The sequence below is a fragment of the Thermobia domestica genome, chromosome 11 (genome assembly GCF_964235325.1).
Source record: "Thermobia domestica chromosome 11, izTheDome1.hap1.1, whole genome shotgun sequence".
In the NCBI taxonomy this organism is placed as follows: domain Eukaryota; kingdom Metazoa; phylum Arthropoda; class Insecta; order Zygentoma; family Lepismatidae; genus Thermobia; species Thermobia domestica.
Genome location: NC_137464.1, coordinates 239,740,139 through 239,760,654, shown reverse-complemented (window position 1 = coordinate 239,760,654; position 20,516 = coordinate 239,740,139). Strand labels below are relative to the sequence as shown.

At 36.0% G+C, this 20,516-nt stretch overlaps 1 protein-coding gene across 1 annotated transcript in view; it reads left to right on the top strand.

Moving 5' to 3' along the window:
- Positions 1-14,507, top strand: part of LOC145664848 (uncharacterized) — a 36,135-nt gene extending 21,628 nt beyond the window's left edge. Inside the window, exons 3-6 of the mRNA XM_081731863.1 lie at positions 5,108-5,216; positions 7,175-7,260; positions 11,196-11,346; positions 14,363-14,507. Of these exons, the coding sequence (XP_081587989.1) occupies positions 5,108-5,216; positions 7,175-7,260; positions 11,196-11,346; positions 14,363-14,427 (411 nt within the window). The 3' untranslated portion in view covers positions 14,428-14,507. The remainder of the gene's footprint in view (positions 1-5,107; positions 5,217-7,174; positions 7,261-11,195; positions 11,347-14,362) is intronic.
- Positions 14,508-20,516: the final 6,009 nt, after the last annotated feature.

Genomic DNA, 20,516 nt, shown 5'->3' with positions numbered 1-20,516 from the left:
GTGAACATTATGTTATGGTTGGGTCGTATGTGGGAATATACAGGGTGTCCCACCAAACTTTGTGACCTGAAAGATTTGCGAAACGAACAAAAATATGATGGATCCAGTTGTGCAGGAGTGTACCAATGTCAGGGGGTGATAACTCTGTGAGAAGCAAGTGCCCCCAGGATACCCACCATAGGGCCCCAGGAGCCATTTTCAAACTTTCAAATGGCAACAGGGACCGAGTGGTACCTCTTTCGATAGATCATGGAATGTGCAACAACACCTATAGGAAACATTTGCTCTATGAAGCATGGTTTTCAAAATGGCCGCCACACATATATGTTGTGTCTTAACATGGCATCGAACATTGTGATCTCAAATTGGTGCGATGCGAAAAGAGATGTTGCAAACCCAATTGCACAGGAATGTAATCATGTCGAGGGTCAAGAAAACTTTGTAAGAAGCAAGTCCCCCAGGGCCCCCATCATAATGCTCGAGGGGTCAACCGCAACATTTCAAATGGGAACAGGGGGCGGATGACATTTCTCTGGATAGATGCAACACCGCCTATAAGAAGCATTTACTATATGAAGCATTGGTTTCAAAATGGCCGCCAAAAATGCACGTTGTTCTTGTCACTGAGCACATATTTTTGGCGGCCATTTTGAAATCCCATATAGTAAATATTTCTGATATGCGTTGTTGCATATTCCAAGATTTATCGAAAGAAATATAATTCGACAGATGGTGCTATTTGAAATTTTGAAGTTGGCCCCTGGGATCCTGCACAACTGGATGTGTCACATTTTTTTCACTTTGAAACTATTTCAGTCGCAGAGTTAGGTGGGACTCTGGATATATCATATAGGCGGTAATAGTACCGCAGACAGCAGCACACAGCAGATCAAGCCTTTGATTATGTTTGCTTTCTACAGGTGTGGATATGTGGTAGAAAGACCACCAAAGGTTCCAACGCCTCTAGAGTACTGTTTCGAGACATTCACAGGCGATCATTGTACCATATGTGGTGGATTGGCAGGATTCCGCTGTGCTCACTGCAAATGTATCTTCTGTTTGGACCATTGTCTCATCGAACAATTGCACGTACAATGTTGACGAGCATGTACAAATGATGCGAAAGCTAATGCCTGTTGCCGGAATTTTCTTTTTGTGAAGCGAGTGGCCTAACTATATTAGAATTGTCTGGATTTTCATGGCCAGTGCTGCCAACTTTGGAACTGGTTTTTCTTTTCGACTCTAGGTACGTCGGATTATTGCATAGTTGGTGCTTCTTGTTTTGTTCATCCTAATATGCACAGCTCGTGATCAAATGTGGCGCATTATGGCCAACTTCGTCTTTTCCGTATTTTTCGTACTTCTGTTTTTCTATTTTCTTTTGTTACCACTACATATCTTATGTTCTACAAGACAGGTTGACACTGAATATTGCACTCACTTCATATAGTGCTCTTTGCAAAGCATGTACTTTTCATTGCAGCTGGCAACACTGTTAACCCCACTGGTGGCCTTCATTTGTTCCCTATTGTGGCAAGTCTCTTTCTATACATCACTTGTCAGCATTGTATTTTGCCGTGCCCCCTTTTTTTGCGGAATTTGTATTTCCCCCCCTTGTCCAACCTTGCTGTTTCCCGAACTTCCACCCCTTATATTTCTTGAACCTATTGCTATGGGCAGCTAATTCTTTGGGAATGAGCATCTCCGTTACAGGTCTTTCAATTGGTATAGGTCACATCTTTCACTGCAACTATCATTTTCGGAAGGTTCCCTTGTTAGCTCTACCGACTTTTATCTAAATTTTAGTAATTTCTATTATTTTATTTGGCATATCTTTTGATTTTCTTTAAATTTGGATGATACAACATTCCTGTAAGTAAAGGGGTAGTAAGAGAGAGATTTACATATAAGGTCAATACGGAGATTTCTCTTTCCTTCCCCTGCACTCCACATAAATTTGGCAACCAGCGTAGTAGCCATATTATATGCTAGGATTACAGGCAAAGGCGCAGTACAATCACATAATTTTGCCGTCCTTGTGTGAGTGCTTAACCACGTTGATCATATCTTTACATAAATGTTTTAACATCCTACGTGCTTGGCAAGAAGTGTGCAGGTTACGCACTGTTATTCACATCCTAGCGTATAACCGAGTGTGTGATTACTTAAAGATTAGTCAAATTTTCGTGTAATGAATTTATTTTGTCCCAAATGCTTTCCAAAACATAATTGATATAAAAGTAAAATGTATGTAGAAATGTGTTTAGTTATAATACTTGAGAAGTTGTAAAGTTGAAGGGGGGAGATAATTTTATAGAGATAACAAGTTAGATAAAATAGAGATTCTTTCCTTTTTTTATTAGTGAATTCATTAGATTAATAAGGATTGATGGTCTTGACTAGGCTGAAAAGCAGAAAGATGAACGAAGAACTTAGAGATTTAAAACAAGCACAAAGTATGTCATTTACAGAAGTAGGTGATCAGGTAGATAGACAGTAGAAAAGGTTATCTCTATTGAATAGCCAGTAGCTTTGAGGCGAAGCACGACTCTTGTGCATCAAACCCCTTTTACAAAACCGAAAATCTGGGGAAGAACAAGGCAGTTGGCGGTTAGATCTGGTCTGTGAAGTTGCTGCTCGTGTGAAAATAGTTATTTTCATTATGAACACATTAGATTCAACAAAGTTAGTTGCAATGGAAGATAGGTGCATATATTTATATTCAAAGTGAACTTAATTAAGTGCGATAAGTTGCACCATTGGTGTTCAAAATAAGTTAAATGAACTGTTTCAGTTTTCTAGACTATATGCATTTTGAGATCCAATCTGACAATACTGGAAACGAATACACACATCTTATATATGCAGCAACAAACCACTAATATATGTATATATATATATATATATATATATATATATATATATATATATATATATATATATATATATATATATATATATAGAGAGAGAGAGAGAGAGAGAGAGAGAGAGATAGAAGTGCAACTAAAACCAAGTTAGGAAGCTACGGAAACCGTCCTAAAAGAATAAGGAACTCACAGGAATGACATTATAGAAATTATATAAAAGATTTTTCTTATCTTAGCTCTACCTACTTTTATCTAAATTTTAGTAATTTCTATTATTTTATTTAGTATATCTTTTGATTTTCTTTAAATTTGGATGATACAACATTCCTGTAAGTAAAGGGGTAGTAAGAGAGAGATTTACATATGAGGTCAATACGAAGATTTCTCTTTTCTTCCCCTGCACTCCACACAACATATTGCCATTTTCCCCTAATCAACATTGCAAAACGTTTTCGTGCGTCTCTATCTAATTTTCAAGTTGTTATTTAACTTTGACTTTATACGAGAACGCGGTTTGTTAATTAGAACAATTACGTTAGGCAAAAGATGAAACTAATTTTCTTTTTTTTAAAAAAACAAAAATCTTTTCTTTTAAAACTCTTTTTTTTTATTTTCGAAAAAATAAACAGACAAAAGAAAATATTTCAATGCATCTATATAGATTTTCTAGGAGATTGATTGATTGATTTTTTTAGTTTAGCGTCCCTTTCAGCAGCGAGGCTATATGAGACGTGGACCTACTGATTAACGTGGAATCCGAACCACATGAGCTCCCACCGGGAATCGAACCCGGCTCTCCCACGCCAAAGGCGCGTACGCTAACCGCTGAGCCACGGGATTTTCTAGGAGAGGGCGCATATATATTCTAGAGGGGGCTCAGCCCCGCTCGAACATGCCTGAATTCAACACTGCGTACAACAATCCAATAGATGTGATTTCCCACAAGAAATCAAACCAAAAGTACATATGATAATATAATAACTAATTTACAAAAATAAAATTTATGTTCAAACATAAATTACACAAATATATTTTTTTTTATCTGTAGATACATTTTTGGATCAAAAGATCCAATATGTTTCAATCAAAAATGTTCTTGTACGATTTATATCTGGAGAACTACATATAGTATAGCAAACCCAAACTATCAGTTAACATTGAACGATATACTTATTCCGTCAAAAAAAAAAAAATAAAATAAAATAAAATAAAATAAAATAAAATAAAATAAATCGAAAACTCGATTTAGGGGCCATTCAAAAATTTTGTGGCCCCTGATCCAAAAATGCATCTAAAGGTCCAATATATTTCAATCAAAATTTTTCTTTTAGGCCTTATATCTGGAGAACTACTGGATCTGGAGAACTATATCTGGAGAATAGTGTAACCAAACCCAGACTATCACTTTATTTAGTACGATATGTTTATTCCGTTAAAAAAAAAAAAAAAACGAAAACTCGATTTAGGGGCAGTTCAAAAATCGCGTGGCCCCTGATCCACAAACTAATTACTGGTAAATATCGCAATCTTTTGGTACATTTTTTTTGATCATTTCTAAAATTCTTGTTATTCTAAGTTCTTACTAAATGTTGCATGAAATAAATTCAATAAAATGTGTAATTTTTATGTCTTGTGGGGCGAACAACATTTTCACAAGTTCAAAAAGTAATAATGAAGTAATTGATATGATGAAAAATCTGACAAAAAGCGGAAGGAAACAGAAAAATCTAAACAGAAACATTATTTAACCCAAGAGCACTGCACATCGCATGACTGCAAACAATAATATTACTCTTATGGATTTAAGCGAGTTTTTGAACACCAATTTGCAAAGCGTAGTTTACATTTATGTTGTTAACAGAGGTGGATATTGAAGGAAGTCAAGTAAGTAAAACGATAGTATTTTATTGTTTCAACCAAGGGAAGAAAACTTAAAATATGTACTATAGCTTGTAATAAAGCGTATACGAATTCTCTTCCTTTCTAGAGATAAAATGGTAAATTTTAACAAAGTAAGTACCCCTTCAGAGCCGCCACTGCGTCCTTTTGTCACTTATTAGAAGAAATACGATGGAATACCTACGTATTCGATTGAGACAGTGAAGAGATTTGCATGGCCGCAGTGTTCATGTTTACATCAAATAGTTTCTTTTCAAATATGTAATTTTCCTACCAGGCTAGTACATGAAAAATTACTACTACTAGTTTTTTAAAAATATTCTTCTTGCAAAATCTTTCAGTTGTATGGTATTTTCCAATCACTCTCTCTGTCGAACGAATCACAACGTCAAGATTTTCAGACATATTTGGACCAGCTTCCACCCGTCACTCAGAGCTACATGAGAGAAGGTATGGACTAGTTAATTGTTTCCTAGTTTAAAAAAAATAAAGAAAATAAGCAACGTTTATATATAAGAGCAACGTTGTTAACAACCAAATTTCATTGTAAGATCATTACTTAAGTGTGTTTTAAGAAATCTTCACTGCATAGACTAAGATTGTTTAAATGGTTTCGCACAATGCGCACGACCATCTCATAGGCATGACGTCAGATTCTTTTCATTCCAATGGCGATCATCATCTTTCTCGAAGAAAATAACTTACGTCACCAATAAACTTCTTTTTTATACTTTTCCAACAGAGCTGAATGACCATATTGTAGGGCTATTAAAGAAATATTTACTTGTGAAATATGAACAAAATCATTAGATCAGTTCCAGAGAAAAAGACATCCCCTAGTGAACTATCCACTCTGGACTTCTTTTCGAAACGAAAATGTTATACTACGGATCTGTTTATTAGATAACGGTCTAAAAGAAAGAAAATTGTCGAATATAGTAAACTCTTTCCCTTCCGAGTCGAGAGACATACAGCTAGGGAATCCAATATAAGCCTTAACTCTAACACTTTTCTCGATGTGACCGGACCAAAGAATGATGAACATGCCCGTGACACCGCACAGTAACGTCCATAGTATATGATCGGCACCATAACGGATGCGATGCCCATAACATACTGTACAGTGACGTGCATAGTATATTATCGGCACCATAACGGATGCGATGCCCATGACATACAGTACAGTGACGTCCATAGTATATTATCGACACCATAACGGATGCGATGCCCATGACATACCGTACAGTGACGTCCATAGTATATTATCGGCACCATAACGGAAGCGATGCCCATGACATACCGTACAGTGACGTCCATAGTATATTATCGGCACCATAACGGATGCGAACTTGTCTGCTTCTATGGGACAATCATGTATCCTAAGCACTGGACATCCGTACCCTCGTCTTTATGTATGCTTTATAGATTTACCTACACTGGAGAATTATCATGGCTGCCTGCCGTTCTAACATTGTAAGCATCTAAAAGTGGTCACTTACTTCACTTATATTATTAATTACTACATTTACTATTAGTGAATGCGTATGTTGTATAAATAAATAGAACTCTACAAAGTTCAGCGTTACTTGTTCCTATCATTGCATAGCAGTATCATTGCACATTCTTTTTAATCGTTGCACGAATCCGAGAAATCAAATAGGTAGCCTCAGTTTGTGTTTAGCGTTCTGACTGACTCCCTGTCCGTGACGTCATGTGGAGGAAATTTTGGCCATCTTGAAACAGTATACCAACTAGTGTAATTGTGTATATAGTATTTCACTTGTTCTCTTGAACGATACCTCGCGATACCCAAGGATATGTTATAAAAATAGAGGATCTGCTCATATGTATCTTTATCCAATTAGGTCACTGAATGACAGCCAAATATGTTGGCTCAAAACATTGCGATCTCCATATATAGATATGTAGTGTGTCTGTCGTTTATTTTTATTCAAATCTTTGCTTCAGATTTATATTGTACAATGGTTACGTGCTGCACGCATGGGTGTACAAATAGGAGTAGGAAGAACTTACCCGAAATAACCTTTCACAGGTAAGAAAATCACCAATCATAGGATACGTATGGCTTCACGATTTTGTGATATGGACAGATACTTTATTTTATAACATCCTTGGCGATACCTCCACGTGACATCACCGACCGCAAAGTATCCTGGGAAAAATGAGAGCAGAAAGGCTGAATTGAGAGCCCTCTTGTATAAGATATATTCTATAATTTCTCATCAATTCATCCAAATCCATGCTTGACGAAAATAATGTCATTCACCTCCTTCTTCTCAAAGCATTTCATAACCATTAAACAATTCGTATTCTTTGACTTGTTTCCACGTAACTATCCAGGTTAGAATACCATAACTCTAATACAGGTCTCATTTTTATATTTTCAGTAATGAATCCGGAAGTAGAATCTGGAATAGTGGATTCTGTCTATAATATTTCGCTTTCATTGTTACTTTTATGGGGCTCTGTTGTGGTACGTATTAAGTATTGATAATACAGGGTTACTATAAATGATTCATTCGTTTTCAAAAAGCTATATTTTCACAAGTAGTACACGTACAAATAAGCGAGATATTTGTGCATCCCCATATACCCCCACTACTATAATCATTAGTCGAGCTCAGGGAACGCGTCAATCCTGCAGTGCTGACCTTTGACAGGACGATGCTGTGGAGCGAGGTCAAGTATCGTGTGGACGTATGTATGTCGTGTGACCAAAGAGGCACCTATAGAACATTTCCTGTACCTGTAGAGGGTGCAGAAAACTTACAAGGAGAAGGCAGACTTTGGTAAGTGAACTTCGGGGCCATTTTTTGCGAGGTGGTAGTGCACATTTAAAGAGTTAATATTACAAACTGGGAGGGTGCAATGGCCAAAAATTGCCGAGAAAAATCGTCTTAAAGTTTTCTGCTCGCCGCATTTATCGTAAGACGTGCAAGCTTGCTAAGTGACGGCGTGGCAGAGTGAGAAGAACCTGAAACTCAACTGCAAAGGGTCCCGGGTTCGATTCCTGTTCGAGTCAAAACTTTTAGTTTCGTTTTTTGCTTCAAAAAATAAAGTAGTCATTTGTAACTATAAGTAAAATATTAATTCACCATATATTCATAATGTATTAAAACAATAGAAATTTTCAATCACTTGTAAGATCTTTCAATGTTCCATGTTAACTAGGAACAAAATTTAATCTCTTCCGTAAATATTATTGTTACCGCAGTCGTTGTGTAAAAATGTTTTTTGAAGCTTCGTGTCTACATCCGTTGACAGTGTGCGAATTACAAGTGGAATGAGGGGAAAATCTCCTTTGGTTATAGCAACATCCAGTATTAGTAAAGGGGATTTCCCCCTCAACTCCTTTGTAATTCGCACACTGTCAACAGATGTAGACACGAAGCGTCAAGAACATTTATTACACAATGACTGTCGTAACCATAATATAACTCGTGATATCAGTATATATACGGAATAGATTATATTTTCTTGGTAGTTAAAATGGAACATTGAAAGATTTTACAAGTGATTTGAAAATTACTCTTGTTTTAATACATTATAAACATACGGTGTATTAATATTTTCCTTATAGTTACAAATGGCTACTTTATTGGTTTAAGCAAAAAACGGAAATAGAAGTTTGACTCGAACGGGAATCGAACCCTGGGCCCTTTGCACTTGAGTCTCAGGTTCTTCTCACTCTGCCACACCGTCACTTGGTAAGTTTATGCGTCTTACGATATATGCAGCGAGCATAAAACTTTCAGGTTTTTCTCGGTTATTTTTGGGCATTGCACTCTCCCAGTTTGTAATATATGTGCAATACTTCCTCGCAAAAAATGGCCCCGAAGTTCACTTACCAAAGTCTGCCTTCTCCTTGTTAGTAAGTTTGCGGTTATTTTCATATTTCTCTAATGTTTGTACGTTTAATAGTTTGAAAATATAGCCTTCCGAAAACAAATAAATAATATATAGTACCTCTGTATAGTAATCTCTTGTATGTTAAAATATTTCTTAAATAGGAATGGGCACGAGCGAGTTCGAGCGACTTTTCGTTGAAACTCGACTTGACTCGAAACAGGCATCTTTCAGCTCGACTCGACAACTCGGTTCGAAAAATTTCCCCCAGCTCGACTCGAATTCGGGTCTAGTTTCGAGTTGAGTCGAGCCAAAACCTGCCAAATCATGTGTGTAGCTTCAAGTATCCTACATAAACAATATAATTATTATCAATGATACTACTACAATTATTATTATTATTATTATTTGTGTATAAACATGAAAGATAGGCAGTTTGTATCTGAATGCTAAAAACTAGTTGACTACCGATCTCGGCCATGGACAAGTTTCCAGGAGGCAAGGATATCGTTCAAGAGGTTCTTGGTTTGAGTTCCAGAGGAGGAGTAACTCGAGCCATAAGTTGTTAAAACTTATATGGACCCGGCCAAACAGGTTCAAAACTGCTCTTCCCGGGTTTAGGGTTGTTGGGGTGAGCTCAAGCGACTCGGCTCACAGCTCATTCACTATCGAGCCGAACCGAGAAGTGAGCCGAGATAACAGCTGACCCAACCAAATCGGCTCGAGCCGATGGCTCACCTGATCCGAACCGAATCGAGTTGATGGCTCACCCCAACCGAGTCGGTTCGAGCCATGGGCTCAGTTGAGCCGAGTCGAACCGAACCGATTAACTCCTTTCAACTGAGCTGGCTCGAGTCTGTGGTTCATCCCAACCGAGCCGGCTCGAGCTGTTCGCTCAGTTGAATCGGTTGACATCACTACCCGGGTTGGGCTTCTCCTTGAGCTTAACAGCTTACCTTGCAGGTCTCGACCTTGATGTTAAGAACCTGCAGTAAATACCTAAGTACTTATGTTGGTGCTCATGACCCGTCGTGAGCACCAACATAAGTACTTAGGTATTTACTGTAGGTCGCGACGTTTGAGGCTCTCTCTTTGTAAAAACACATTATCTCGTTATCGAGACGAGACGAGATGGGAGTAGTATCTCCTGTCGTGAAGAACACGACACATAAAGTATTCTATATTACTGTTTACATTTCTCATGGCTTTCGCTTTCTAGTCTAATCAGGTCATGATTTCAAAACGAGTTAAAACGAGCTGAACGAGCGAGCCATTTATAAAACTCGACTCGACTCGAAACTCGACCTCAAAACAATGACTAGCCTCGAGAAAATTACCCTTGATTAGATTCGAAACTCGACTCGTGCCCATTCCTATTCTGAAACCTTAACCCGCCTTGAAATGTTATTACCATCAAAGGTTCACGATATACACGAATTACATAGCAGAAAAATAATGTAAATATTTCAGAAAAATGTATTCATTTCATTCTAATTATTAAGTATAGATTTTGTGGGGTAGCCATATAAAGGAAAGTCACACTGTCCGATTGTCCGGCGAGCCAGTTCATCCCTGGTCCCGAAACTTAAAATTATTACTTTAGGTTTAACGCTTCTTTCCACCATCTAGGCTAGGTGAGGCAGAACCTTCTCGTTAAAGGATTCAAAACAAAACAAAAATAAAGTTACCCACGAGGCGAGATAAGCCACAATTTCGTGACGGGATAGAGGCAGGTCGGTAGCCAGTCCAAAAATGTAGGGGTGCTCGGCCGAAGTTAGAGGAGAGCCGATCTAACCATATTATAGTTCATCATCATGTTATTGTTCATTTGTAAATCTACTGTGAAAATTTTAGGGGGCCCTCCCTCCTAGACCCCTCTGGATACGGGCCTGGATAGAGGTCTGCAGACAGAAACAAGTGCATTTTCCAGGAAGAAACATCACTTTTAGGACACCTTTCGAGAAAAGCCTAAAATTTGGATTTGTATGCAAGCCTAATCAGGATATTTATTCGAGGTTTTAGGCTCTACCTGAAACCAATTCAGAATGATACGCATATAATGCCGCAGGTCTGCTACTCATTAAGGTGCTTTTGTACTCTGGAACAGTATTCGTTAAAAAATAACGTACTTCCGGAGGAGAAAGAAAAGTTCTTTTGATTTTCAATGTTACGTCTAACAGTAAGTTTTGACAGATCTCGGTTCTAATGGATTCAAAGGGTATATCGATTTTAATGGGCTAAACGAGTCAAACGGTCCAAACGAGCCCTACGAGTCAGGCAGGCAGAACGGTCCAAATGGAAATACAAGCCAAACGGTTCATACAGGCAGAACGATCCAAACGGGAATACGAACCAAACGATCAAACGATCCTGAGTTCGTATTCAAGCCGGTAAAATCGAATGTATCGGGTAAGATACTTCCGAGCACTAACGTATATCAACTCTTTTAAGATAAGATGTAACAGTTCAGTTAAATATATGTACACAATCTAATAAATAAATTATCATATATTGTTTAACATAATCACTGTTTCTCACTTAGCTTTTCTTTTGTTCGAATAGCAAAATCCTTATTTGGTACTTCTATGGTTGATTGAGGTAGGCTTTGCAGTGGTAACCCTGTTGGTGGCTTGCGTCTATATGATTTACATCATAGCGTCCTCAGAAGAATGGAACGCCATCGAGTTAATATTCATCATAACCGGCATCTGGAGTAAGTTTTTCTGTCTGTGGAGTTAAATTGAAACAATCATGCCCGTATAGAGCTGAATGTAAAAATGTCAAACACTATACATACAATGTTGAAAAGTGGTGCCATTCAGTTTCGGAAGTGGATTTTTCATGCGAAAGCTAACTAAATCATTGTGTCAAAAGTTTATCGGCACAGGAGAAAAAGCCCAGCATCAGATCCTACCCTGTAACTTCCAAAATAGTCAGAATTACTTCTGTATTATAACAATTTCTCTAAAATTCAACTTTATATGAGGGTTGAGGCGAGTATCTCCCGATTTGTTAGTCACAGGTTTTAATGCGGGAGATAGTCGCCTTATAATCTCGCTGTCACCACATACTTTCAGTGTCTCTATACTGCAACAATCTTTGACTGCACGCTATATGTCTAGGGTTGTAATAGTGCTGAGAGTGTCCACGACGCATCGAACGAAGAAGGGGGGGGGGGGGTGTAATCTTCTTTGACGAAAGACTGGTCCTGTATACAGCACGAAGAATGTGGCATCTGCGTCTGCCGGTGTCGCGGCGACCAGTGCACACACAAGCTTTTATATATATATATATATATATATATAACAATTTGTTCAGAGGAGTTTTTTGTATGAAAAAAATAAGTTTTATATTATTTGACCTACATTACAATGGAGGGTCTGGAGGTTAGTTGAGGAGCAGACTATGTCATCAGGGGGAACCCCTTTCTGCAATCTACCGTCCTCACTGGCGGCGACTAATTGGGCGAGATATTCATTCTTCATCACTACAACAGTTCAGCACCTAGTGACATAATATGGGATGTCATTGCATTCCTCTGTTATTTGTGTCTAATGTTTGCTATGAATTTCAATGGTAGTTTGATAATGCGTAAATTTGTTTTATTTTGCACAGATTTCAAATGTTGTTATAGATAATATTAATAAAACTTAATTAATCTGTAACAATACAATATAACATATATTTAAGTAGATAGATTCTTAAAGCCACTCTGTAATGGCGCATTAAATAAAATACTTACCTTATTAGGTTGTGAAATTTTCTTCGCTTTCCTGAATTTTTCCTAATTCCAGCTAATACGTCATATAAAACAAAACAAAAACGAAAGGTCGAACATTACATAATTTCATTAAGTGCAATAATTAAATTATAGTAATTATTATAAATACTATAGTGTATATTAAACACTATAGTGTATCAGTCAGCAAACCTAATATATTTTGACACGTATTTTGAATTATTGACACCTCTTCGAAAATTCACGGGGGACAATTTACCCTTCAACCCCTCCCCCCGCTGCGAGTAACCCATAGACGAGAGGATATTTCCAATAGTGAAGCAAATTAAATATCTTGCAGAATTTTCACATTTCCAGGATTAAAGTTAGCAAATACCCCTCCCCGAAACAAAATCGTAAATACGCCACTGAAATGAACTGATATCAGGAAAATAAGCTGCTGTTAAAAGAAAAACAGAACTTCAAGTGATTGTGAATTTCGATATGTCCTACAAGGAGGTTTTTGAACTTACAAGAAAAGAATGTAGGTCTAAGATATATAGTCTTCATTAAAATACAATTAAAGAGATTTCCACTTTCTTGTATTATGCTTTTTAAAAAATAAAAAATGCCCAAGTCTATTAAAATCATTCTACTATTTATGTATGTAAATTTTGGATATCACTAAAGTCTTCATTTTTTCTCTTTCTCTCTGAAACATCTGATAATCCTATTATAGAGCAATGATTGATGGTGGGTCCGCCATTTTGTGTCCAAATAATCTCATCCATGAGAAATTTCTGATTAAAATGAATACTTACATCCTATAAGTCTAGATTTAGCAAAAGCCTAACTTTCGTGAACTATTTGAATGAATCACTTTCCAAAATAAGATTTCTGGTAAACATTTTAGTATGTCAAAAAAGTTATGCTGAGTCCAAACGAACAAAGTATGTGAAAATGTAGAAAAAAGCTGTTGAAATTCTGGTTAATTACGTGATAACAGAGACATCTGTAATATGATTAATTCAAAATTTAAATTAATTAGTACTGAATGAAAATAATACTCTACGTCACTCAATTTCAAATGTACACTGGTAAGTGTTCTTGCTAACTTTTGATAAAACAACTAATGAGCTGAAAAAAAATCGTTTGAATTGTGTAGTGCATCAATCAATATTTGCACCCCGCATTAAGAGCCTGACTTCTAAAAATAATACAAAATTTACCGTTTTTCTTTTGCTTGTTTATCCATAAGTGAAAGGAGATAATGAAATGCAACTTACCACAATCATAGATAATGTTATTCTATAAAGAAAATATGAACCTGAAATACCAGTGTTGCCAGAATAACCATTCCCCCAAAATCTAAGTTAAGGCAGCGACTAGAGGAACGAGCTCAACTGCATTCGATTACTTATCATGTTGTTTTGGTATCCTGTGAACTACTTTTTACATAATAGTTGTATTTAGTTTGTAATAAACAAAATAGTTTTAACATACAATTATTAAAATTAAATAACAATGTTATTTAAAAAGTAGTTCACAGGATACCAAAACAATATGATACGTAATGAAATGCAGTTGAGTTCGTTCCTCTAGTCGCTGCCTTAACTTAGATTTTGGTGGAAACATTATTCTGTCAACACTGAAAATTCTTCAGGTTCATATTTTCTGTTGTAGAATAACATTATCTATGATTGTGGTAAGTTGCATTTCATTATCTCCTTTCACTTATGGATAAACAAGCAAAAGAAAAATGGTAAATTTTGTATTATCTTTAGTAAGTTAGGCTCTTAACCCAAGTAGAATTTCTAAAATTCTGATCACTTTCTGCGATATCATATACAAGTGAATTAGTACACTACTGACTCCCTGTAAAACTTATCGTTGCTCCGAGATCACTCTATCTCAAAAGAAATCTGCTTACCTCATTGTTTGTTTATGATAGTCCTAAAATATTTTTAAAAGCTGAGATAATGTAATACATACATTTCTTTTTTTCATTTAGTTATTGTATCTGTACTCTGGATGGTTGTCTTGATGTATTACTTGAAGTTACTGAAGAAGAAGTGAAGTATATTAGCTACTAGGATGTATAAATATGCTGCTATTACCATGTTGTTAGAAATAATAAATGTTATATACTCACCTGATGCATTTTGCAAGTTACTTTCATTTTCATATGCGAGAGCTAATCAAAAAAGACTGAGGTTATTATTATTATTATTATTATTATTATTATTATTATTATTATTATTATTATTATTATTATTATTATTATTATTATTATTATTATTATTATTATTATTATTACTCATGGAATATACTGAGCTGGGTCCACATTGGTTTGGCCTTTTTCAAAGCAGTCTTCGTTGAGCTGAATGTACTTTGCCCAACGCGCTTGCTAGTCCTGGAACAAGTGCTGAAAACTATCATTTGACACATTCTGCGAAACAGTCTCAGCATTCTTTACAACGGCCTTCGAAAAACCAAACAGCTCCCTCTTACAAGGAAAGCTATTCAACTCCTCGACGAGTATCGCATTGAAACTTACACAAGTGGAAGGACATATTGAAAGATGGAAATATGCTTATTCTTAAGATTCGCAACGCCGTCGAACCGGAAGTAGAATGATCGTTCCACCATAGCCCCTGAAAGTTATGTACTCAGGTCATACATGACACAATGTGATACACTGGAACCTGTTTTTTCACGAAGACAAATATTGCTAACTCAAGAGGTGATTGGGATCTCTAGTACGTCATTGATGCGAACCGATGTCAAGTGGAACACGATACGATACACCGATAGTAAGTTCCAAACAGTGTTGTCAATTTAGAGGAAAAGTAGCTAAATCTAGGGGATTTCACTTCCAGAAATAGCGACAAAAAATAACTTTTCCGATTAGCGACTTTTTCGGTGAATTTTAAGTAGTGATTTGGCGACATACTGAAAAAATCTAGTGACTTTTATGTTGCGAATAACTTATTCTTCTTAGCTCGAAGAAGTTTAGATATATATGGCCTATGTTTGTTTGTTTTTCTTTCGATTACTTGAATCAGCACAAGCGTCAAAAGCTGGACAAGTACTAGCATGTAGCCAAATCTCCAGAATCCCACTTTGATTCCTATCACCCTTTGCCCTATAATAGAGACCAGTTCCAATATTCAATGCATGCTCCTTAATTTGAAAGCTTCCGTTTAGAACAAACAATACATTACCGATAGTAAGCTAAATGTGTGTAGAAGTGCAAGTAAAAGGGAAGTGGATATAAGGTTTTTAAATCTTGTAGACTTATACTTTTGTGCGTGTTTGTAAATTCAGTTTTGATTTCATTGAAGTGAAATTGATGATAAAGTTATATATATTGCTGAAAACAAAATTGTTGTTAAAGTACTTTAATGCAAATGACTTATCACTGTTAGTTACATATAATTCATTCAGTTACGTTTCTGTAGCGTCGATAAGACTATAATTTGAATAGTTTTTAGCGACTTTTTACCAGAAATTGGAATCATTACATCTCCTATTTAGCGACTTTTTGTGTCATCTTTTTGGCAACACTGGTTCCAAATGAACACGTTTACCCGGTGGAGAAAAGGGACACGTTGAAACCACAACGCAAAAATTGCTTTCTATGGTTATTATTATTATTATTATTATTATTATTATTATTATTATTATTATTATTATTATTATTATTATTATTATTATTATTATTAGTAGTAGTAGTAGTAGTAGTAGTAGTAGTAGTAGTATGATTAATATTATTAATATGAGCAGTATGATGAGTAATAATAATAATAATAATAATAATAATAATAATAATAATAATAATAATAATAAGACAAATGTATTGTTGGGCCCGTTCAGTAACGAAAGACTTCTGCCCGTCTTGGGTGTCCTGTAGCACGGCTATAAAGGTTTTAGAATCCACAGACAACAATACCCCAGCCGGGATTTGAAGTCGAGACCCTTGATTCGCTAGTTTGACGCCCCAATCCACACGAACACGAGGTCTGCAAGAAGAAGAAATAGTATAGGATAAGGTTTCTCAACCTGGGGGTCGCGAAGATAAGCGAAAGAGATAAATATAATTAGAATCTAATACCGGAAAATATTTTTTAAATTATTATTTTGAATTTTGTTCTGATAGACAATTTTTATCTGTATACATGCTGTCAAGAACAACAAAAAATTGGTCTACTAAACATTTTCAACAGGTGTAGAGTTGGCTAAAAATCAATTTAAATGAAAGAGGTACGATATGAAACTAATGAGAACTGCCTATTGAAATACCAGAAGAATGCAAATGCACTTTATTTTATTTATTTATTTATTTTATCATATGACCCAAAATTGAGGGAGTTATGAAGCTTTAAAATTTACAAACGGTCTCCATTTTGAAACAGTATGGCGGATCGGATTCGATATATGTAATACGAATGAACAGACCAAATTTGGTTTTAATCCATTCGCTTTTACGGAAGTTACTGTATCCACTATATACAAGAAATGGATTCTACTATTATACTGTAGAAATAGATGAATGTATAGTGATATCTCCGCAATAGGTATATTAAATATCCGGCAAATTACTACAAGCCAGAAATTATAAGGGGGTCGCTGGCAAGAGGATGTGATAATATGGTTGTCGTGATCGGAATTAGGTTAAGAACCACTGGGATAGGATTATTATTATTATTATTATTATTATTATTATTATTATTATTATTATTATTATTATTATTATTATTATTATTATTATTATTATTATTATTATTTCTTTGTCGTCTTCTTCGTCATTATTGCCGACATCATGTTCGTGTTGGTTGAGGCGTCAAGCCAGTGACTCAAGGGTCCCGACTTCGAATCCGGTTGGCGTATGGTTGTTTGTGGATTTTACAACCTTTGTATCAGTGCTAGAGGACACTCAAGACGGGCCGAAGTCCTTCGTTACTTAATAACCCTAACAATATAACCTATTTGTTGTCTTATTATTATTATTTTTACTCATCATACTACTCATATTAATAATACTAATCATACTACTACTACTACTACTACTACTAATAATAATAATAATAATAATAATAACCATAGAAAGCCATTTTTGCGTTGTGGTTTCAGCGTGTCTCTTTTCTCCACCGGATAAAGGTGTTCGTTTGGAACTTACTATCGGTGTATCATATCGTGTTCCATTTGACATCGGTTCGCATCAATAATGTACTAGACATCCCAACCACCACCGACAGATATCATCTTGAGTTAGCAATATTTGTCTTCGTGAGAAAACAGGTTCCAGTGTATCACATTGTGGCATGTATGACCTGAGTACATAACTTCCAGGGGTTATGGGGGAACGATCATTCTACTTACGGTTCGACGACGTTGCGAATCATAAGAGAAAGCATATTTCCATCTTTCAATATGTTCTTTCACTTGTACAAGTTTCAATGCAATACTCGCCGAGAAGTTGGATAGCTTATCTTGTTAGCTCCTTTTTCAGATAGAGGAAAAGAAAAAAGTCACAAGGAACTAAGTCTGGGTAGTATGGAGGATAGTGGAAACTTTCAATGTTTCTGCGGGTCAAACAATAACGTTACACATGTCAGGGCATGCGTTGTTGAGATGAAGGCACCTATTCCAGTTCGTTTGTAGATGACTGGCGCACAGGTATAGTTTGCTCGTACTTTAGCACAGACTTATGCGCGACTGAACTTCTATTTTTGTCCAACAATCAAGGCTGATACATTTTATCATTCAACCTTGGTTGAGCAATGTTTCTTCGCTGTGTGCATTGAAAAAAACTCTCATTCTTTGTTGACGGGCCCTCGTAATAATGATAATATAATAAGTTAAGACGGGCTATGTGAGCGTAGTGCCTGAGATGCATTCACCTTGAGTTTCGTTAAAACTCAAGTGCCGAAACAAAAGCCTGATATATTCTATTAATTATGGTGGTCGCTAGCAAGAGGATGTGTTGAAAGGGGTGTCGTCGTATGAAATAGGTTCAGAAAGCCTGCAGTAAAGTGACCAGATAGAAATAGAAAAAAAGAAAAGAAAAACAGGACATTCAGAAAAATGACATAATTTTACAATTCACCTAGGTGTAAGTCTAGTCGTTTCTATTTCGTTATTTATGCCAGTAGAGAAGTTTCTAGCTTTCCAAGATAACCAAATATTTGTTTAACAATATTCCAATGTTAATGTTTATATTAACTTGTAACATTTAACAGGACCCAGGATTGTTTCTTGAGTATCAATTTTTTTAATGATTGAACTTCTTGTAGAAGAATTGGTCCTTGCTTCAAACACTGTAAAAATCAATAGTTTTACACTGGAAATTATACCCTGTTAGATGTAAAAATTGCACTATACTTATCTTGATTTGTTCTTTAAGAGCATTTAGCGTTCTGGTTTGTAGCTCTCTCTGGACATAGAACGACATTCCCAAAAGATAGAAAAATTCCGTTAAAAAGGGATGCGAATATATTGCGTATGCTGGTTACCCTAGCGTACACCTTTGTTCTGTTGTTTAGTGCCTCGTGCAATTGATAACGTGTAAAAGTTGTATTTATGAGTGTAACATAACCTTTTACAAACGGACACATTAAGGTGGAATATGCAATGTTATGCAATGAAATACAATGCTTGTGCAAAGAAACAAAAATGAGGGAGATGAGAAAACGTCCCTAAAGTGAAGAAGTGCCGTTTTAAAATAACTACAGGTAGAGTAGATAAATACGGAGATTCTAGACTCACGATTCCTGCACTGTTCGCCTTTTCCCGTTTTGCCTTATGACCTCTAGCAATGAAATTTGCATGTAGAACCTGTTATCACTTTTCATCTTAATGTAAGGCGGAACGGGAAATCTTGATGTGCATATTTCCGTTTCGCCTTACGAATTTTATGTTGGTAGGCTTGCAAATACAATCATAGATACAATTTGATTTGTTTTTATTCATACAACAAAAAAAGCACAGTAACTACAAGAAGTACATAACATCTATACAAGATGCTATTTGTCTTCCATATTTACACAATGAGCAACATTATCTAAGTATTGGGTTAGTTAAATCTGTTTACTACTCAGTCTACATTTCAAAGTACGTAATCGAATGTTTGTTTCCACTTATATTTCTGGTGTCTTGCAGCATGACCTGCTAAAAGCATGGCCATTGAAGCTAGGCTCCTGCTTCAATAACTCAATTAGCTTATATATTAGGGTGGGCCGAAAAGAACTTTTTATTTTTTTAAGTCGCTATAGAGCGGAAAAGTTGCCTTTGGTACTGATTAGAAAAATTAAGAAAAAAAATGAAATCGGTTAACATCTTCCGTTCACGCATCGCAGTTAAAGTTTACCAAAAATGACGAAAATCTTGTGATTTTTTAATTTCTTTTTGTCTTATAAATAAATCATAGTTAATCGATTCCATGATTTATTTTCTGTAATATAAATTGTACTAAACCGTAAAAAATAGTTATTGTATTTTTTAAATTCATAACTCCGAGTATACCTTGCATCACATCTCCGAGTATACCTTGTAAACCTTGTCTCAGTATTATAACAATATTCTCTTCTCAGAAATGAGGGCGAGGGATGGTGGGCCCTAGCTTTGTGCGTAGTCATAGTCCGGATTGTGAGTAATGTGCGTATTATTCATCATAGAAGAATACACGAGCGGTAGTCCTCCCCTTCTTTTCCCCAAGCTCTCTACTAACCCAGATCGTCTACTTTCATCCGTGATACTGTAAATAATTAAAACTATTATAATATTCTGACGATCAGCAGCGACAATACAAGTTTATTTTAGTATTATTATGACGATTGCCGTTTGTCAATCTAGGGTATGGTTGATCCATATGTGGGAAGTAAGGAAAAGGCACTCTGAATGTGGGCTAAGGGAGAAATTCCTCCAAAACTAAACTTAGGACGTAATTATTGTTCTTTGGGCTTGTTATATTAAGGAGTGAAAGGTCTTAGTGGTAGAGTGCAGCTATTCGTGAGTGAGTGAGTGCAAACGTGAGTCTGCAAATGAGTTGACACCGATCAACAATGATCGCTTCTGGAGTTGTGAATTTCTCTCTGAGTATATGGAATAATTAACAAGGTTCCCTGTTTCCGATTGGTGCTTCTAATATACTCAGATCTGCTATG